The 18029-nt window shown below is 35.0% G+C and overlaps 3 protein-coding genes and 1 long non-coding RNA gene across 16 annotated transcripts in view; 1 reads left to right on the forward strand and 3 right to left on the reverse strand.

Moving 5' to 3' along the window:
- The window catches only part of LOC107606432 (probable WRKY transcription factor 31), a 7455-nt gene extending 4838 nt beyond the window's left edge, over positions 1-2617 (reverse strand). The window contains exons 1-3 of the mRNA XM_016308497.2: positions 1435-2617; positions 1260-1349; positions 432-572 (exon numbers count right to left, since the gene is read on the reverse strand). Of these exons, the coding sequence (XP_016163983.1) occupies positions 432-572; positions 1260-1349; positions 1435-1734 (531 nt within the window). The 5' untranslated portion in view covers positions 1735-2617. The remainder of the gene's footprint in view (positions 1-431; positions 573-1259; positions 1350-1434) is intronic.
- LOC107608912 (splicing factor, suppressor of white-apricot homolog) lies at positions 2736-7335 on the reverse strand. Of its 12 annotated transcripts, none has more exons than XM_016310694.2 (5): positions 6903-7039; positions 6348-6388; positions 6055-6206; positions 4753-5553; positions 2736-4301 (listed from the first exon to the last, which is right to left on the reverse strand). In XM_016310694.2, exons 2-5 carry the CDS (start codon positions 6385-6387, stop codon positions 2844-2846), a joined length of 2451 nt encoding a protein of 816 aa, XP_016166180.1. In that variant the 5' UTR covers position 6388; positions 6903-7039; the 3' UTR covers positions 2736-2843. The 12 variants fall into 12 exon arrangements, with proteins under 12 accessions (XP_016166180.1, XP_020962584.1, XP_020962586.1 ...); XM_021106925.1 differs by having other exon boundaries at positions 6348-6531; positions 6903-7038; XM_021106927.1 differs by having other exon boundaries at positions 5690-6206; positions 6301-6388; positions 6903-7008.
- LOC107609155 (UPF0505 protein C16orf62 homolog) lies at positions 8380-17903 on the reverse strand. Of its 2 annotated transcripts, XM_016311003.2 has the most exons (23): positions 17694-17903; positions 17002-17196; positions 16880-16910; positions 16590-16774; positions 16037-16196; positions 15489-15585; positions 14950-15119; positions 14282-14448; positions 13843-14028; positions 13613-13702; positions 12901-12981; positions 12129-12272; positions 11922-12004; positions 11619-11757; positions 11428-11511; positions 11122-11283; positions 10946-11033; positions 10333-10410; positions 10158-10224; positions 9947-10043; positions 9578-9694; positions 9435-9491; positions 8380-9076 (listed from the first exon to the last, which is right to left on the reverse strand). In XM_016311003.2, exons 1-23 carry the CDS (start codon positions 17802-17804, stop codon positions 8924-8926), a joined length of 2742 nt encoding a protein of 913 aa, XP_016166489.1. In that variant the 5' UTR covers positions 17805-17903; the 3' UTR covers positions 8380-8923. The 2 variants fall into 2 exon arrangements, with proteins under 2 accessions (XP_016166489.1, XP_020962593.1); XM_021106934.1 differs by lacking the exon at positions 11428-11511.
- Positions 17794-18029, forward strand: part of LOC110264774 — a 2932-nt gene continuing 2696 nt past the window's right edge. Inside the window, exon 1 of the long non-coding RNA XR_002350961.1 lies at positions 17794-17903. This is a non-coding gene — a long non-coding RNA (uncharacterized LOC110264774). The remainder of the gene's footprint in view (positions 17904-18029) is intronic.

The following is an 18029-nucleotide window of genomic DNA, read 5'->3' on the forward strand; positions in this document are numbered from 1 at the left end:
ATGAGTTTATATATAAATATATAGTAATTGATTTCGTAGCTAATTTTTAGTATGTACATAGTACTTTTATAAAACAATTATTAAAAAAAAAATTAATGTTTGACTTTATATATCATTCGTTAAATAAAATCTGTGAGAGTTTAATGGATTATGCTACGTGTCAGCTACAAAGTCAGTCACTGATATAAAATACATGTTTGAATACAAATACACATTAAAAATAAATTAAATCATACATGTATTTATAGTGGCTGATTTTAGTGTACAAATAGCATTTTTCGAGTTTAATTATTTATGCACTAGTTGTGGCACTTTCATTTTGTGCTTGATAATATACTAATTGCACTACTATATATTGATATTTCTTTTTATTTGATTTTGGATTAAGTAAAAACTAAAAAGTATTAGAGAAATTACAAATTAGTAATTACCGCATGATTTTGATCCCTTTGCTGCATGAGGTTGATAAGTTGCATGTGTAAGGTGTTATAGTTATTGTTAAGTTCTTCAATAAGCTCTCTCAATCTTTGATTTTCAGCATTCACGTGTTGCAATTCTGCTAGCAATCCCAACTACAAGAAAATAACAATAAATTAAATTAGTCTTAAAAATTAGGATAAAGTATCAAATTGGTTCCTTATATTTGAGTGTAATTTTATTTTGGTCCTTAAGGTTTAAAGTGTTCTATTTGAATAAAAAAAAATTTCATTTAGTTTCAATTTAGTCCCACCTGTGGTCAAAGATAAATAATTAACAAAATGTCCTATAGTCACCAAAAAAAACAAAATGTCCTATATGACAGCAGTATAAGAACAAGATCGATAATCTAGAGAATAAGTATAAGCCCCAGAGGCACAAAATCAACCGTTGATGCATCAATACATTTATTTATCATTTTTCTTATAATTAAAATGAAATATTTTCTATAAAACTAAAAAAAAAAATTTAAATACATGTATTGAATACATGCATCCACAGTTGATTTTGTGTCTTTGGAGTTTGTACCTATTCTCTAAATTATCGACCTTATTCTTATACTGCTGTCATGTAGGACATTTCGTTAATTATTTATCTTTGACCTCACGGTGGGACTAAATTGAAGTTAAATAAAACTTTTTTGGATTCAAATAAAAGACCAAAACAAGATTACACCTAAACGTAGGGACTAATTCAGTATTTTACCCTAAAAATGATGTTATTAATTAATATATAATTAAAATTAATAATTAAGAACACACACAAATAACTAATAAACGTACATCATTACTCTTCTTGTCATCCATAGTTTCTGATGGTTCCATTGATGAGCTATTGCCATCTGTGTTCTTCATACGAAGATCTAAGCTAGTCTACACAATTATATATATATATAACAAGAAAAATTAAAACAATATATGGATGATTAATGGAGGAAAAAAAAATTAATTTTCTTACATCTACATGAAGCTCCATAGAACTGTGCACCATTTCATCATGATCATGATCATTATTATCATGATCATCTTGGATATTATCATGGATGTTGTTGTTATCATTTTTGTTCTTGTTCTCAGCGAAGAAATCCATCTCATCAATGACCTGATGATGGTGATGATGATGATGTAGGTCAGTGAAGGAAGAATGTGGATGATCATGATCATGATGATGATGATAATGATGATGATGACTAGACTTATCCATCATGTCAATGCCATCATCATTATCATTATTCCATGCGGTTTCCATGTTGATCATATAAATAGGCTTAGACCCTTTTATTGAATTTTGATGAATCAATAATAATCTATGTGTAAAAGAAGATCATAGAAGAGATGAAATTAAAGAAGAGAGATATGGTGTCAAATGATTTTGAGTATGGTTTTGTGGACAAAGACAGTGGTTGGATGAGTATCAAAGAAGAGTCATGTAGTTGGTTTGTTTTTGTTTTTGTTTTTTTCTAACAAAAGAAGAGAGAATGGAGAAACATTAGAGAGAGAAGGGTGTGATAAGTACAAGTCAGAGACAGAGAGTTTTGCAATGGACTCGGCAACAAAAAGGGTTTTGACTAAGACCAATTTGTTATTTGATCTAAACTTAATTGTATTACTTTTTTTTTTTTTTTCAGATTTGAGAAGTTGAGGTAAGATCGTGCGTAAGTGTCCAAATGGCACTTTTCTATAGGCTTACAAAGGGAAAATAATAATGATAATGATGAATTAATAATAAAACTAATAATGTGTGTAATAATTAGAAAATTGAAGACAGTTGTTTGAGGAAGTCAAATAAGATTACTAGATTAGTATCCACCACACATTCACACACAATAAGGTTTGAAGAAATTTCCCTCATTTTTCTTCTTTTTCACATATTTTATAAGATTTTATTCTATCTTTTATAATTTTATAATGGGTGTGTTGAATTGACTAATCTGAGATTGATAGATCCATGTCCACCATTAGGAAAACAGTATGCATACATCATGGACTACAAACAATACTTGAATTTCTTGGCTTAGTTTTTTGTTGGCTTTGCAGATCATATATGATCCCATTAATTATTTGATGTCCAACCAAGAATGTGATGGTATCTTCACATAAATCTGCTCAACCAAGAATTCCTTATTTACATTATATTGGACGTTTTTTAAGGTTCACAATTGTCACGATTCTATTAAATGAACAACGAGCCACGAAAACAATTATCCTAAGCGCAACTTAGATGTTCAATAATTCACAACTTACTACTAACAACGGAATGATTAAAAAGTAAAAACGAATGATTTCAGCATGAAACAACACAAATATGATGGGCTGATTGTTAAGTATGAATAATATGATACAATATAAATCGTTAAGAGGCGAATTTTACAAGTTGGCCATCAACATGGCTCTTATTTTGGCTCTAAGCTCATCAGAGACCTCAGTTGTTTCTGGAGATTGGGATGGTACCCTTGCAACAGAAGCCTCCCTGCTATCACTTCCAACCTCTTTGGCTTTTGACTTGTCTGATTTCGCTACTATCTCCCCTTCCTCAAGGTCCCTTTCCTTTTCTGCATGATATCTGCTCCTGTGCTTTACATTTCTGCTTCTATGCCTTTGCTCATCATCGTCTGATGAACTGTAATGCTTATTCCGATGCCGAGAACGTCTATGTTCGTTGTCTGACGTGTTATTCTCTTTGTGCCGTTGCCGGGAGGAACGATACTTATCATCATCGGAGCTATCTTTTTTATGATGATGCCTCGAGTGGTGATCCTCTTCGTCGGAGGAGCTGTCATCCTTATGCCTTTTGTGAGAATACCTGTCTTTGGAGGAGGAATGTTTTCTCTTGTGCTTGTGCTTATGCCTGTCGTGGCTGCTGTGTGAAGATCGATGAGATCGGTGTTTTTTTCTCGATTGTTTGTGATCCCTTTTGTCTTCTGTGTTTTCTTCCTCCTCCTCCTCCTCCTCCTCTTCCTCTTCCTGTTTTCCAGATCTCGAACGGTACTTCCGTTTCGATTTCTGCTGCTCGTTATTATCAATGGCGAGTTTTTCCTTGGACTTGTGACTTGTATCAGAATTATCAACGGAATGCTTCTCCTCAGACTTTTGACTTCTATCTGAATTATCAACATCAAATGGAACAGAACTTCCTTCCCTTTCTTTACCCACAAGACTCCCAGCCTCAGCATCAGAACCTGAAAGTCCAGAGCCTGGGGGATCAACTGATAATCCCCGTGTGGTTTCACTTTTAACTGGAGCAACTCCATTTTTTAACATGGCTGCAAACATCTTTGCTCGTTTCAATCTATCAGCCTTCAGCTTCTCCTCTTTGGTCATATGTGCTTCGGAGGAGTCCGCCTCCCGCGCTGCTGCAATAGCTACTGTTTCAGCAATAGCCCGGGCAGAACCACTTATGTCTACCTTCAGATTTGAACTTTCAACCAATCGCTGGAGTTGAGATGAGTACAAGCTCCCAGTGCTGGACAAATGGCCACCATCACTTCCAAGACCTTGGCCATTACTGCTTGATGTCTTGGTGAAGAGTTCTAAATTTGGTTTTTTAATACCCCTAGTGGCAGCCTGAAGAATAGCTGCTGCTGCTGTTGCATTCACGCTTACTACATTTTGAGACTGATTGTCTTGGGGAATCTGATCTTGATCATCCTTCTTTGACTTGCTGCCAACAATCATCTTGAACTTCTCCTTCCGGTCCTTATCACATGGTAGATCAGAACCCAGAGATCCACATGAATGTTTATCACTTTCTTCGCGTACAGTGTTTCTTTCACCTGCACGACCTGCTGAATTCTGCTTTTCGGAGACCTTGCCTGATAACTTAGACTGCATGCAATTAGAAAGCCCAGTAAGCTGAAGCTCAACATTCAAATTAAAAACATCATAAAATAAACTAAATGGAAGCATCCAAAAAAATTAAAGGAATGTACTCACTGCCTGAGTTTCTTCCGAAACCCATTACTAAAAAGTTTTTAATTTAGTGCCCAAGGAAACTCACAAATTACAAACAGAAAAGAAGCCATGACTGTCTCGGAGATTCGTATCACAATGACATGTCATTAGATGAGCCTTGCTCATTCATGTCATAAACATGCAAAAAAACCCAAGTAAAAGGAATATATAATATAAATATAGTATAAAAAGAATAACCGATGTTAGGGCAATGCTGATGATCTTTTGTTCTTATTTTTTTATTTTTATTTCAGTAGGATGCAGGAGGGCTTTTAACATAAAACAGATAAATTAGAGGAAAAACTAACGGATCTGAGAAACACACCTCTTCAGTAGTTTGAAGAACTTTCAAATAGTATGTATGATATCGATTTGATGGCACAAGGAATGGGAACCTTCCATGAGCACGATCCTGTTCAGCAAGAACAGCCTCAAACTGTTTGCCATTATTTACGATGAACTCAGCTATCTTCTCAATAGCTCTCTTTAAGTCAGATGGTGGTTCCACGATAGGGAGACTAATCTTAGTTGTATTGGGAACAGGAGTATGTGACTTGTCCGCTGCATTAGTCACTGAATCTGAGGCATCACTTGTCTTTTCCTTAGATGCAGCTACTGCCTTGACATTGCTGATAGAATGATTGCGCCTTATGACGGGAACTTTTTCTTTCAAAGAGGATACTGGATTTTTAGAGATGCTTCCATCCTTCTTTGCTGCATCTGAAGAAGATTCTGCTTGCTCTGTTTCCGTGGAAGCATTATTAGCAGCACCAACAGAATCCTCACACACCTTTCTCTCTACTTCCTGAGTATTCTCGTTTGTACCCTCCTCATCCTCTCCAGATCCATATACAGATCCAAGCAAGGATAATGCACCACCTGTTTGATCAAGACCCTGACTTCTATTCTTGTCCATAGATGAATTTCCATTATTGTCAATTGTCAGAAGTTCTTGATGATCAACAAGATACCTAAAGTATGAATGAAGACGATGATCAGGCATGAGGAACCCAAATGTAGGATTATCTCCTTGTTTCACTCGAAGAACAATCTCTGACTGGCTTCCATGTTTGCTGACAAACATTGCAGTCCTTGAAATAATCTGATGGACCTTCTCATTTGGAGGCTGGGGGAAAAAAAGAAGAGAAAAAAAGAATATTCATCAATAAATTTTAATTACAGATTAATATAACTCTGGATTTAAAAGGGTCATGCCAAGCAGGAATATTTATAAAGATCTGAGTAAACAGACACAAGATAACCTCACATATACTTGGATAATCATAAAGATCAAGAAACACAACTTTATGTAGAAATGTTTTCATCCCATTGCTCTCAACAGGTAAAGAACCAACGTATTTATATCATCCTAATCCCACCTGCACGACCCCTTGTCATGACATCAAAAGGAATCAAGGTGCCTGTGAATGGCTACCTTGAGTCAAAAGAACTCCATTTATGCTCCAAGCATCTGAAACTTAGACATTGTAAGCCTTAGAATAACATATGTACCCTAGACAGTTATCACCTAATCACATTGGTTAAAAAAAAGAAACAAGAAAGGTCAATTATATGTTAAACATTTGAAAATCACACGAAGAAAATTTTTATGACGAAGGTCACTCACCAGGTTATTGAGCAAGTTCTCTGGCACTGGGAATTGAGGATGAAAACCAGTCTCAGTGTCATCGTCCTTTATCACAGCGGACTCGTTGGGATTCTCATATGAAAATGCAACAGCATGAAAGCCAGCTGAATTCCCAGCTTCTAAATCATCATCTGAACAAATAAAGAAAGATGAAATCCATAATCAGAACTAATATGATTCTCAATTATAACAAAGTCATCCACCTCCAAGAGTAACGGCACTAACACCGAAGAAGCTGAGGGTAAATGGAAGCCAGGTGAAAACATCCTTACTTGTATTCGGACACAGGAACCGTAGCAAATAACATTCCATCCTGCAAATATGGAGACTGTTGTTGCACAAACAAGAAACACTGTACATAGCCTAAAGGTGGAAGTTGCACAAAACAACAACCCACCATCCCCTATTTGCGTGAACTAAATGTCATGTATGTATGAGAAACCCAAATATATCAATCTGTCCAAACATAAGAACAAATTGAACAAACTTCGTTAACCTTATTAGTTTCAAGTTTAAGTCGGAGAGTAATAACAGAAAACTATTCGCGATTCATTAAAACCTTTCACTATATTTTATATTCAACTCGCACAAAAAGAAAATTCCAGTTTCTCTCCAAACACCAACACGAAAATCACGGTTTTAAAATGAAGAGGGAAAAAAACGTATAAGAACAGAAACTCATAGGTGACACATCCCATTCAAGCAATTTCAGCTCAAAGCATAAAATCATCATTAATAAACAGAACTGAATCATGAAATTAAGATAGAAAAAACACTTAAATAAATAAATCAAACAGAGGCATTATTATATGTATGTATGTATATACCTGGCGCTTGATCTTGATCTTCGGAGGAAGACGAAGGGAGATCGAGGTAGCGTTCGTAATCGAGGTCAGCTTCGAGAGACGGCGGAGGAGGGCGGCGCTTGGGGCGTGGCGGAAGAGGACCGGAGAGGAGGTGGCGGACGTCGTAGCGATCGATGGAGAGAGAGTTCCAGTCAACCAGAGCCTCCGGCGAGTTTGCAAACGCCGCCATGGCGTCGTCGTCGAAGAACATGGCGTGGCGACCAACTACTTCCAGATCCATCGATTCTACACCGTAAGATTGGGTTTAATGATGAACTCAGAATAATGGAGATCGAATTGGATTGGAATTTTGAGTTTCGGTGTGTTGCAATGATTATTATGATTGCGAATGCGATGATGAATGAATGAATCCTTTCAATTAATTTTGGTGTGTTTTATTTTGGGAGAAGGGAAAAGGTAAATGAAGTAAAGAATGAGAAATTTTCTTTTTTGTCGTAGTAGTGCCCTAACCTTTATGGGCTAAGCCCATTTAACCAACTTGGGTTGGTCGAGTGGTCAGCTCATCCGTCCGCTTAAGCAAGTGTCGGGAGTTCAAATTCCGTCTTGTACATGCAGCAACCCATTGGCCAGCGACAGACCCTTAAATGGAGCTCCGTTTCGCGACGGATTAGTCCTTGGTCTATCGAGTTGGGAGATACGGTGGGCAACCAAAAAAAAGAAAAGAAATCGTTTTTTTATTATGGAAAGAAAACATTTTAAATACAGATTTTGTATAGGGAAAAAAAAATACATGACCAAACAAAAAGGAGGGGAAAAATAAAAAACCACGAGTCTATCATGTTATATATCCTTGAAACCAAGAGTGTAAAAGTTAGTAAAAAAATACTGGAAAATACTCTCATGTATCTTCATAATTAAAGTGGGACGCACTTTTATTGTAAATACACCTTAAAATGTGTTTGACTTGAATTTATGTGATTTGCCAAATTATCTTTCATTGTTTATAAAACGTAAATGAGCAAAAGTACATAATGGTTGATACATATATAGTTGTGTCTTGTTTCTTCAAATAGAAAGACAAAAAAATCAGACAAATTTATAATTAATAAGTGTCAAATAGGATAAATTTGAACTATTTTTTATGTCTATATAGTATAGTATTACTGTAATTTAGTTCTGGCTAAAATTTCTTAAGGAAAGCAGCACTCCAATTTGATAATACTAAGGAAACAAAAAAAAACAGTTTAAATTTATCTTGTTGCTGCATACAGAAGACAGGATTCGAACTCCCAACACTTGCTTAAACGGACGAGTGAGCTGACCACTCGACCAACCTAAGTTGGTTAATTAATAAATATTAAATAAGATAAATTTAAGCTATTTTTACTTTTTTTTTTTTTGTCTACCAAACATTTTCAATTAAATTATATGTGTGAATAATAGATGTTGATGAATGTATAGATTAGGAACAAACTCGAATAAAAACAAATAAAAATAATTGGGAGAATGATATCTTTTCTTTATACACGCTCTTTTTTTTATGGACTAAGCCAGGTGAATAATAACTAACAACAAATAATTCCGTCGCCCATAATTTGGAGGGAAAAAGAAAAAAGAATGAGGGTTACAATATGCGAAAGAAATCAAACTATAATGTAAGGAATGAATGACCAAATAATCTGATGACTGCTGATCACCACTGAAGTTGAATAAGTTGATAGATCCATTGCCGAAAAAATGGTGCAGAAAGCAAGGACATCACAAAATGTAGGAGCAACATCAGTTTCCCAAACCAACTGGTGAGAGACAATGCTTGTTATTGAAAGGAGAATTTGTTGTACTCTTCCTCCTTGAAAGCTCCTTCTCTTCTTGTTCATCCTGTCTGAGAGTATCTCTCATACATTCGACCGGTTATAGTGGTTGCGACTTGCGACATCCTTGTGTTCTTCCATCTTTGGGTGTTTCTTTTGTTTCTTAAACCTTAAGCTGCCTACTATACATATCAAGTGTGACATATCAACCTAGGTGAGGATGAAGACAAGTCATACAGAAACAGAAACCGTGGCCGTTGAAGGAGTTTGGGATTTCTTCTTTACAAGTTCAATGGTCGATCGGAGGTATTTATCGTGATCACTCAAACCTGACTTGGCAGTTTCGATCAGGTTAAGGCAAACGGACGATAATTCATCATTTACCTGCCAATGACGAAGAAAGAAACCATTATTAGTAATCCAACCAACCACAATCCATGAATGGGACAGAGAAACTGAATTTCAGAGCCTAGTGTAGCAAACATGTAGGGACAAGGACATTCCATTTTCTAAAGGAGGTACTTTTTTAAAAAGAACAAGCAAATAATATTTGACTTAACAGAGCTGGAGGATTTGTGTGGATTTTTCCTGGTTAGTTATTCCAAATTAGGATATAGGTTGTTAAGAGTTTATAATGCAATCCTCCCTTTTTCTTCTTAATTTTCAGTTTTACAAATGAATAATGATGATATCCAATAGAACTTTAAACACGAAGTTGAGTTAAAATTACAACACGGCCTACCATGAAAGATGATACAATGCAATTGCAAGCTTCAAGTGCCATTGCTCCACGTGCGGCCTTCATTTTCAGCACATAGTAAATCACTACCAATTAACATTAGTCTATAAATCAGAACAAATATCAATTAAGTAAAAATGGTATACCCGTGAAGGTTCTTGTTGAATGGCACGAAGCAGGTTCTCAAGAACAAGCTTAGTCAAAGAAACAAGTTCTTGCTTATAAGAGGAATCCCCATAGAATAACAGGTCATTGCCTGGAATCTGGAAACAATATAAAAATGGATTCACTTTTGCATTTGGAATTAAGATACAGAGCAAAAACGCTACAAACTGGTCAAGAAGACTCTGGACTCCAGTCTATGAAACCATTGATCTTTGCAATGGATATGTCCAGTATAAATAAATATATAAGGAGGGTATGATGTTCTGTCACCTTTTACAGAATAAATGTAAAAATACAAAAGTTTCTTTTAGTCATAAAAACACATGTACTGAATTGAACGGAATGCATACCTGTGTATCTACATGATATGGTAGAGACTTCTGTGCTAAAGATGTCAACAACAATAAGATTGAAGAAAAAATTTGTGTCTTCATTTTTGGTTCAAAGCTGCCAGGTTATTTCAAATAATCCATCAAGAAAAGATAGATGTTATATTCCAAAAGGAAAAAAAAAGGGGGGGATAGAGGTTCCAATAATGATAAATTCCAAAAGAAAACTTACCACGAGTGTGAGCTGATCAATGAAAATAAGTTATTTGGGAAGTGGGTGCCTGCTTTGCTAAGATCACCTTCAATGAAGTTAAGAAAATCATTTTTCAAAACAAATATATGAGGAAGGGATATAAAGAATTTTGGAGTTTCCAGGTAAAACACTGAAAAATAATAATATCAACAACCTGGAACCATAACTAAGAAGCCACAGAGCTTTCTAATTGATGAGACTAGTCCTTCAACTTCAGCTGGGGTTTGCAAGCCTAAAAATCAAGCAAATTAAAAACCAGATGTATTTATTGTGGTGTTGGGAGTACAGAAAATAAATCTTCTAGAGAGACGGTACAGTTAGTGGCACAAGCAATGCAAATTCACCACTTCACTTAAAAACTAAGCAGCCAAACGTAAGATACAGATTCTCAAATCTATCGATCTCAGAAAACAATGATGACTTGGTCTTCATCTATAGCATATTGTGATTTGTAAAATTGTAAGAGTCAATGTTATATTAATTATTCCCAAGAGCTATTGCTTAGGAAATTATATGCAAGAAGAAGCATTTGTTGAATGAGTTGTCTTCCTTATACAAGTTTTAAGCAGTAACATCCACCATTACATACAATAAGGACAATGACCCCAAAATACAACCATAACCAAGGAATGGCTATATTTGCTTTCCATTTCAGTTTATGTACTGATTAACTCTCAAGTAAAATAACTGATAATTATTGATAACTGGGACAAGTAATAAATGAATAGAACATTGTACTACTCTACATGGTTTACAAATAAACTAACCATCCGTGATATTTAAGGTCTGCAAACAGCCAACTGCCGAATCAATCAATCCATCAGAATGAGAAACCAAGCCAACTAAGAATGCAACCTGACAAATTAATAGGATGAGTCCATGACATGTATGGATGTAGCAGAAAAAACACACAATATTGATGTGCCAAAAACTGAATATCAACCTCGGCAGTCTCTAGGAAAAGATCAAATTGCTTTCTTTGAGCAGAAATAGAAGGTATTGTGATTTCACTAAATGTAATGCAGGCTTTGACCAAACTCAAGTGTTTCTTAGCACATTTCAAAGCTTGAATTGCTAAGGAATTGCTGGAATGAACAAGGGTTTCCTGCAAGTAAGAATAATTGCTATGTCATTACAAAGATTAACATGAACGGATAGAGGAATGGAGTGGTCGATTATCCTATGACGTGTAATCTTTTTAATTAAAAAGTATCGGTTTAATCAAACAACTGAGACAAAAACAGGAAACCTTTAGTTCATTAAATCTACCAAAAGCTCCTCGGCAATCAACTAGAAAAGCTAACTGGTGTTCCATCTCTGCCCCATAATCTACCTAGTGGTAGAAAACAATTGCCAACAATTCATAATCATGACAATGCCATTATCACAACTAAATAAAATTAGCATATAGGCAATTGATAAGTAAACGAAAAAAGTTACCATGTGCACAAAGCGGGATATTGAATGTGCCACTTGGCTATCACCATCTTTCACATTCTTTGCTTCAATGTTATCATGTAAAGTTCGAGAAATTTCAAAAAGTAGCTGTATGCACAATGGATCCCTAATATGATCGTTCCTGCTTAACGGATAATGATATATAATTCCCAAGCAAAATGAAGTCTTAAAACATTACACTCCTAAACAGTAGACAGAATCCAGTAAGATGATGCTGCAGCAGCAGCAAGGATGTCAAGAGAGAAAGAGTTTTCTTTTGCTAATACGCATAGAAATGGTACGTACCTTGTTGCCAGATTAAGGATGTGCAGAAAGACAGCATCTTGTGAGCTCCCAAACATTAAATCTAAGATCTCTGGAAAGTAATTCTACAAAATAGTAAACATCATCACATTTCTTTTTGCTCCTAATCTATTGAAGAATAGCATAGATTAACATACAAAGACAAAAAAAAAGGATGATAAGACAAACAACATATGAGTAGGAATTTACCAGACACAATACATCCTCAAGACACTTAAAATGAGACAGAATCTTCCCCAAGAGAGATTGCAAGCTTGGCATTTCAGCTTCTGTCACTCCTTTATTCCGAGCACGCTGCGAAATGCCTTCCAAAATGGTATTCAGAAGATCACCCTGATATTAAGGAATTTATTTTAGATGAAAGCATTAACGTTCTTCTCAGTTATTAGAGACTGGAAAGTATATCAAGGATCAGAATAAACTGTTATCGAACCACAATTTAATCCATCAAAGATCAAAGCATTTAGCTACTCATCTGTTTGAACATGCGACAACAAGCTTCATCTCAAGGAGCAAGTTCAGTCCCTTGAAAATGGAATTAAGTGTCATTGTTTATTTTATTGTTACATATCATTTTTTAAATCAAATTCTAATAATCTATTCAACTGAAATATTTGTTAATACTTCTATAGATACTGTTGAGGAAGACTTGCTCCATTTTTGAAGCAATAACTACTAGCATGCTGATTCTATTGATAATATATTAATTTTGAGACGCAAGTTGACTAAAGATTGACATTAAGATACCAAATAATATTGCTATATCGACTTATTATTAGAAGTATCATCTTCTCAGTAAGTCACTAACTCAAAGAAACCTCTTTTCTTTTTATAAGAAAAAGAGGTTTTGTTAGAAAAGAAGAGAAGAGTGCAAAGGAGGATAAGGCATCCTTACAAAGAATCCATTTACCACATTATATAGAGAATGAACATCCGTCAGACTGTATACACACAAACTTACCAAGTGATTCTGAAGAATAAGATCAGCATAAGCATCTACAACCTTTAGGTACTCATCGAGGCTATCATACTGAGCAACAACCTGACATTGCAGCCAAAATAGATAAAATTAGAAAACTTGGAGTTGGAAGCAATGCCATATTGACCAAAGAATTCAATGCTAAGAAGCCTAATGTTTATAGAGTACAAGGTTAGTTGTTCCATGGTATAATCTACTTCGACCTCCCCAGAGATCTGATGCAATTGCTCATTTTGTCTAGATTAAAAATAAAAATAAGGTTTATGATGGTATGACAAAAAGTTCAAAATTGATCAGATTTATGTAAATATCAGAAACAAGTCAAGAATTGAAAAATCCAGGTTATAGTAGCACATGAATGGTAGGTAAGAATACGTTATTGTTTAGCTTTCAATCTGCCACCTAGCATTGCCCCAACTGATGACCCTAACTTTTGGGGTCAATTCCTGAATGATCAGAGGTCCTTAGCAATATGTTCTCAAAATACAATAACATCTAAGCAAAAACACAATTTACAGTAGTTGGGAAACAGAAGATAAGATAATAACTTGCCAGCCAAGTAGCCTGTTGATGGGATAAGGAATTAAGGATCTTGAATCAAGAGATGGAGATATAAAAATGGAATACATACAATTGCAAAGAAAGTAACAATGCAACTCCAAATAATGGAAGATGGACTAGAAATCTGTAATACCAGAATGATTTTATCTAACACAGCATTGACAAGGTCAACTGAGGTTTTCCTTTCATTTAGCCTGAACCCAAGCAATCTGTAATTCATATGCTGTATCACCAAAAAGAAGAACAATAAAACTGCATTTTGGAAAAAGCAAATCAAAGAAGACAGCTATAATATAGCAAATTACATTTTGATGTGTATCAGAAGTACTCAAGGCATGATAAACACTGCAAAATGTGTCATACCTGATCAAAGGAATAATCCTTGCTAAATTCAATTAGATGAAGCATCTGTAGAGCGTTTGAACTAACTATTTCAATAGGGAGTTCCTTCAGTAAATGATGCAGAACAACTGAAACACATGAAACACTCCCAAAATCCTGTTGATTCTTCATCAATCCCAGCTCTGCAAGAACTTCACTGACTTGTCCCTTTGGCAGAGTAAAGATATATTTAGAAAACCATAAAACACAGGTTGAAGAAGGGAAAAAAGCAGGGCAAACAATCAGCAATTTTTTATTTTCCATTATAATAATGAGAAGAACCCTAATAATGTAGTTAATTTTATTAGCATAGGTAATTTCGGTTTCAAGAAGTTCCAACCAGCATAACCATTATGGGACCATGATCACATATAATATTGTAGAAAATAAGTACACTAATGGAAAGAAACTACATACATACCTGAGATAACCCATTAAATATATACTTCATAATATACTCAATGGTTGGTTCCATCAGACTAACTTGCAATTTTTTGTTGTGTTTAACATTTCCATGAGTGCTTTCATTTGCTGATAAAATTTTCATCAAAATGACTCTGATGTCATTCACACATGTTATAAGATAACCTGTCCCAGTTGGAGAAATAAAGAATTAAGTTTTTTGAAGATAATCACAAGAAAAAATTATATAACAGCAATCAGATGCATTATAGATTAAACAGCAAAATGAGTAAACAAAATGATCCATGCATCCCACTGAGAATCCCACTGAGAACAAGGTATAAGACAGAAAATAAATCTCAAGAAACCAACCAGATAGAGCATAGAATACAAACAACAGTACAGATTGTAAAGTAGAAATTGGTGCACAGCAGTAGAGGAATAATTTGTTAACTTACTCTAGAAATAACTATGAAAATAATGTTTTTACCACCAAACTGTTCACATTCTCTACAGCATTTTGAATGTGCAAATTACAGAAGAATACAAGAACTTTAAAAACAAAACCATTGGTATACTAGAAGCAATAAGCAAAAGGTGTTTGACACTGAGGTTTTGGGTTGCCATGGTAACAGTGTATATGATATACGTAAAAATATGCACCAGCAAACATATTAACCAAAATACCTATATCATGTGAAATAAGCTTCTGAGCACAGTGAGCCATATATAAACGACAATATGCAGATGCTACAGGATCCCCCAATCCTCTTATCATCATTACCAAGCGCCAAAGACTGTCTTCAGGTTGGTCAAGCAGAAATCGCCAGCAAGGCAATATTGCCAACTCCAGGTAACTAAAGTAAAATTCCCAAAACACGGTAAGCACTCAACAAAATTGAGGAGGAAACTTTAAGCCAAAATGTTGAATACAGAAATTTATTTATGCAAAGAAATAGTGCAAAGAAAGAGAATAAGGTTTCTTCACAAGAAAAAGAAAACATGTAGGTCCTATAAGAAAAACTGAAAAAGAAGCATGACTACTTTTTTTTTTTTTTTTTTTGAAACTGGCTTTGATTTAGCTTCCAAGTGTGATGATGAAGACATTAGAATGAATAGATGGAATAAAACATTCAGAAACATACATCAACAAGACCTACAAAAAAAAATTTCACGAAAAGAAACATAGAATACATTAAATACAGAGAAAAGGATAAGGACTTTACATGCGTGGAAGAAGCTCTTGCACAACACCAATTTTGTTGAACCAGTTATTGCAAGTTTCTTTAGCATCACTACAAATATCGCTTGCCTTAAAGTTTTCTGCACCGTCAGTAACAGATTTGGATAAACGATCAGATGCCAATACAAGTTTTGAAGCAACTATCAATTATCAAACACCATCAAGCTTATATGATGTATAAATTAGCTGCAATAAGAAAATAATTTTAACATTTGGAGACTTCTGAGGGCAGTTACTGTAACAACCCATTTATCAAGTTATCGATAATACATGGAGAACTTTTGGCACATTTGGGTGAACTTTTGGCAAACAATTTTTATATAGGGGTTTCTCCTATAAGCAACAATCTTGTAGCAACAATTTTTATTTGCCTTCACTGTGGTTCACCATGAGCTACCCATTTGAGGGGTACAAAAGAGAGACAGATTCCAGATTGAAGATTCTCAACCACTATTGATATTGGAAATGCCTAAGGAAACACTCTGGGTAAAACTAAATTGTGTGAGAGAGAGATTCAAATTAAGAAGAGACCTGCTAAGTTGCAGAGTAAGGCTCCATCTTCAGTAAACTCGGCTTTCCGCTTTATGCGTTGCCAAACCAATTCGCCAAGCATGTCCATGATATCTGTGACAAGGACAAAAAGTGTAGGATAAAACTCAGAAACGGACGTATCCATCAGAAGCTTAGCTGCCTGCAAACAGAACAATCAGTTTCAACTTTCAAGTTCATATAAACAACCCATATCAGGATAAGAAATGAAGAAAAATATTATTTCATCCCAAAATAAGAGAAATTATTTCAAATCCCCTCTTCCCCCAGCGGTCCCTTCTCACCCAAGCAAACTTACTATTATACACGATTTGGATTTTAATTAGGTAGCTTATCTCTGTCTGAGCCTCTTCTATTTATTTAACATATGGTTCAACAAAATCAAACAAGAATTTCCTTCTTATATGTAAACAAAATACTACTAGGTCTATAAAGGAAAAAATAAAACATAAAAACAGTAAGTATATGAATTTTTGAAAAAAATCCTTCTATGCAATGCACAAACCCAGAAACTGTTAAATGTATCAACATCTACCTTTATAGATAACTTTAAGGATGTTACACGATCTTCAGCTAGCCAAGAACGGTTAATTTCATCTTTGAGCTCATGTAACCGAGACACATACTCTTGCCAAGTAATCACCTTGACACCCTCGTCAGCAAATTTTTGTGGATCGTCCAGTTCCTCCAAATGCATAATTGTTGAAGATTTCTCATGTGCTGAAAATCATGACATCACATAAATAAATAGAGACAAATACAATTTTTTTAAAAATAAATAAGTAAATAAAAGAAGGATAAACAATGTAATAGATATGGGCATACATTTTGCACTTCTCATTAGAAGATCAGGCATCTGTAATTAAAAGATAAATAATTAGCCATTATGATTAACTAAAAAAATAAAGGGTTACAGAACAAAAAGGAAACCATTTTGAAAAGCTTACTGAAGACATTGAAACCATTTTGGTGACAGGAAACCTCTGCATTAGTAATCTCCTGAAAGAGGTCCACTCCTTCGTTGGATGATGATCAACCGCATTGCTGAGGTTGTCAGGATCAGGAGATTCGACCTTTGCCTCCTTATCAGTTCCTCTCAGTGGATCAAAGAAATCACTGTTACCACTTTCCACAACATCACCCTAAAAACAAGAAATCAAGAACATCAACACAACAACTAAGTATTGAGACCAATGCAAGTAACGGAAATTCCAAACACAATAAAAAAAATCGAATCAACCTGAAAATCATAACGTAGACAACTACTACTCAGAAATAAAAGTTCACTAAGCATTTCAACAAATATTAACAAGTCCTCAAATGAAGTTACTTAACCAAATCCTCCCTGCATTTTGCTGTGTAGTTAAACATAACAAAAATCTCGATCTATAGAACACTTTCTCTCGCCAGATTTTGTTATGAAACTCACTACGATCATATCACTAAGCTCAACAACATTGAAATCATTAACCTACACTAAACAGAAGCTAACAGAAAATAACTAGCTTAAACTGAAATACTAAGACATAATAATTTGCTTACGACTAAACAAAATCAAATCTATCAGCGTGATTCGTGGTATATCCGAAACAGTGAAGTGCTAGTGAAAGATCAAAAGAGAGAGAGAGAATAATTGAACCTGAGGGAGTGGCGGAGAGAGTGTAGCTGAGAGAGGGTGAGCATCGGCGCGTAGGCGAGGTAGAGCGTGAGATTCACGCTCGGCGGTGTAGTTGCGGGGCCTGAATTCCATCAAACGAAGAAACAAGAACTGAGCTGAGAGGTTTCACAGCGAAGACTGAAGTCGCCACCAAATATCGGCACTTTCTTTCCGGCGTTGCTTCCACAGTTGGTTAAGTCTTTTTCTTATTGTTATTCAAAAATATTATTTATTTATCGATATTAGTAACTAAAATTAGTCACTATTAATTATTTATTATTATTAATAAATAATTAATATGCAATAACAATAACAATA

Source organism: Arachis ipaensis, chromosome B07 (assembly GCF_000816755.2).
Source record: "Arachis ipaensis cultivar K30076 chromosome B07, Araip1.1, whole genome shotgun sequence".
NCBI lineage: Eukaryota > Viridiplantae > Streptophyta > Magnoliopsida > Fabales > Fabaceae > Arachis > Arachis ipaensis.

What these genes read in the sequence shown, in the direction of transcription:
- LOC107608912 (XM_016310692.2), bottom strand. Translation starts at nt 7,161, where the DNA reads ATGGATCTGGAAGTAGTTGGTCGCCACGCCATGTTCTTCGACGACGAC. An exon ending in AGAACTTGCTCAATAACCTG is followed by an intron (nt 5,554 to 6,054) that starts GTGAGTGACCTT and finishes TTTTTCCCCCAG; the next exon opens with CCTCCAAATGAGAAGGTCCA. An exon ending in TTCTTCAAACTACTGAAGAG is followed by an intron (nt 4,302 to 4,752) that starts GTGTGTTTCTCA and finishes AATTGCATGCAG; the next exon opens with TCTAAGTTATCAGGCAAGGT.
- LOC107609155 (XM_016311003.2), bottom strand. Translation starts at nt 17,804, where the DNA reads ATGGAATTCAGGCCCCGCAACTACACCGCCGAGCGTGAATCTCACGCT. An exon ending in TATTTAATGGGTTATCTCAG is followed by an intron (nt 14,029 to 14,281) that starts GTATGTATGTAG and finishes ACTCTGCCAAAG; the next exon opens with GGACAAGTCAGTGAAGTTCT. An exon ending in TTCAACAAGAACCTTCACGG is followed by an intron (nt 9,492 to 9,577) that starts GTATACCATTTT and finishes CTGAAAATGAAG; the next exon opens with GCCGCACGTGGAGCAATGGC.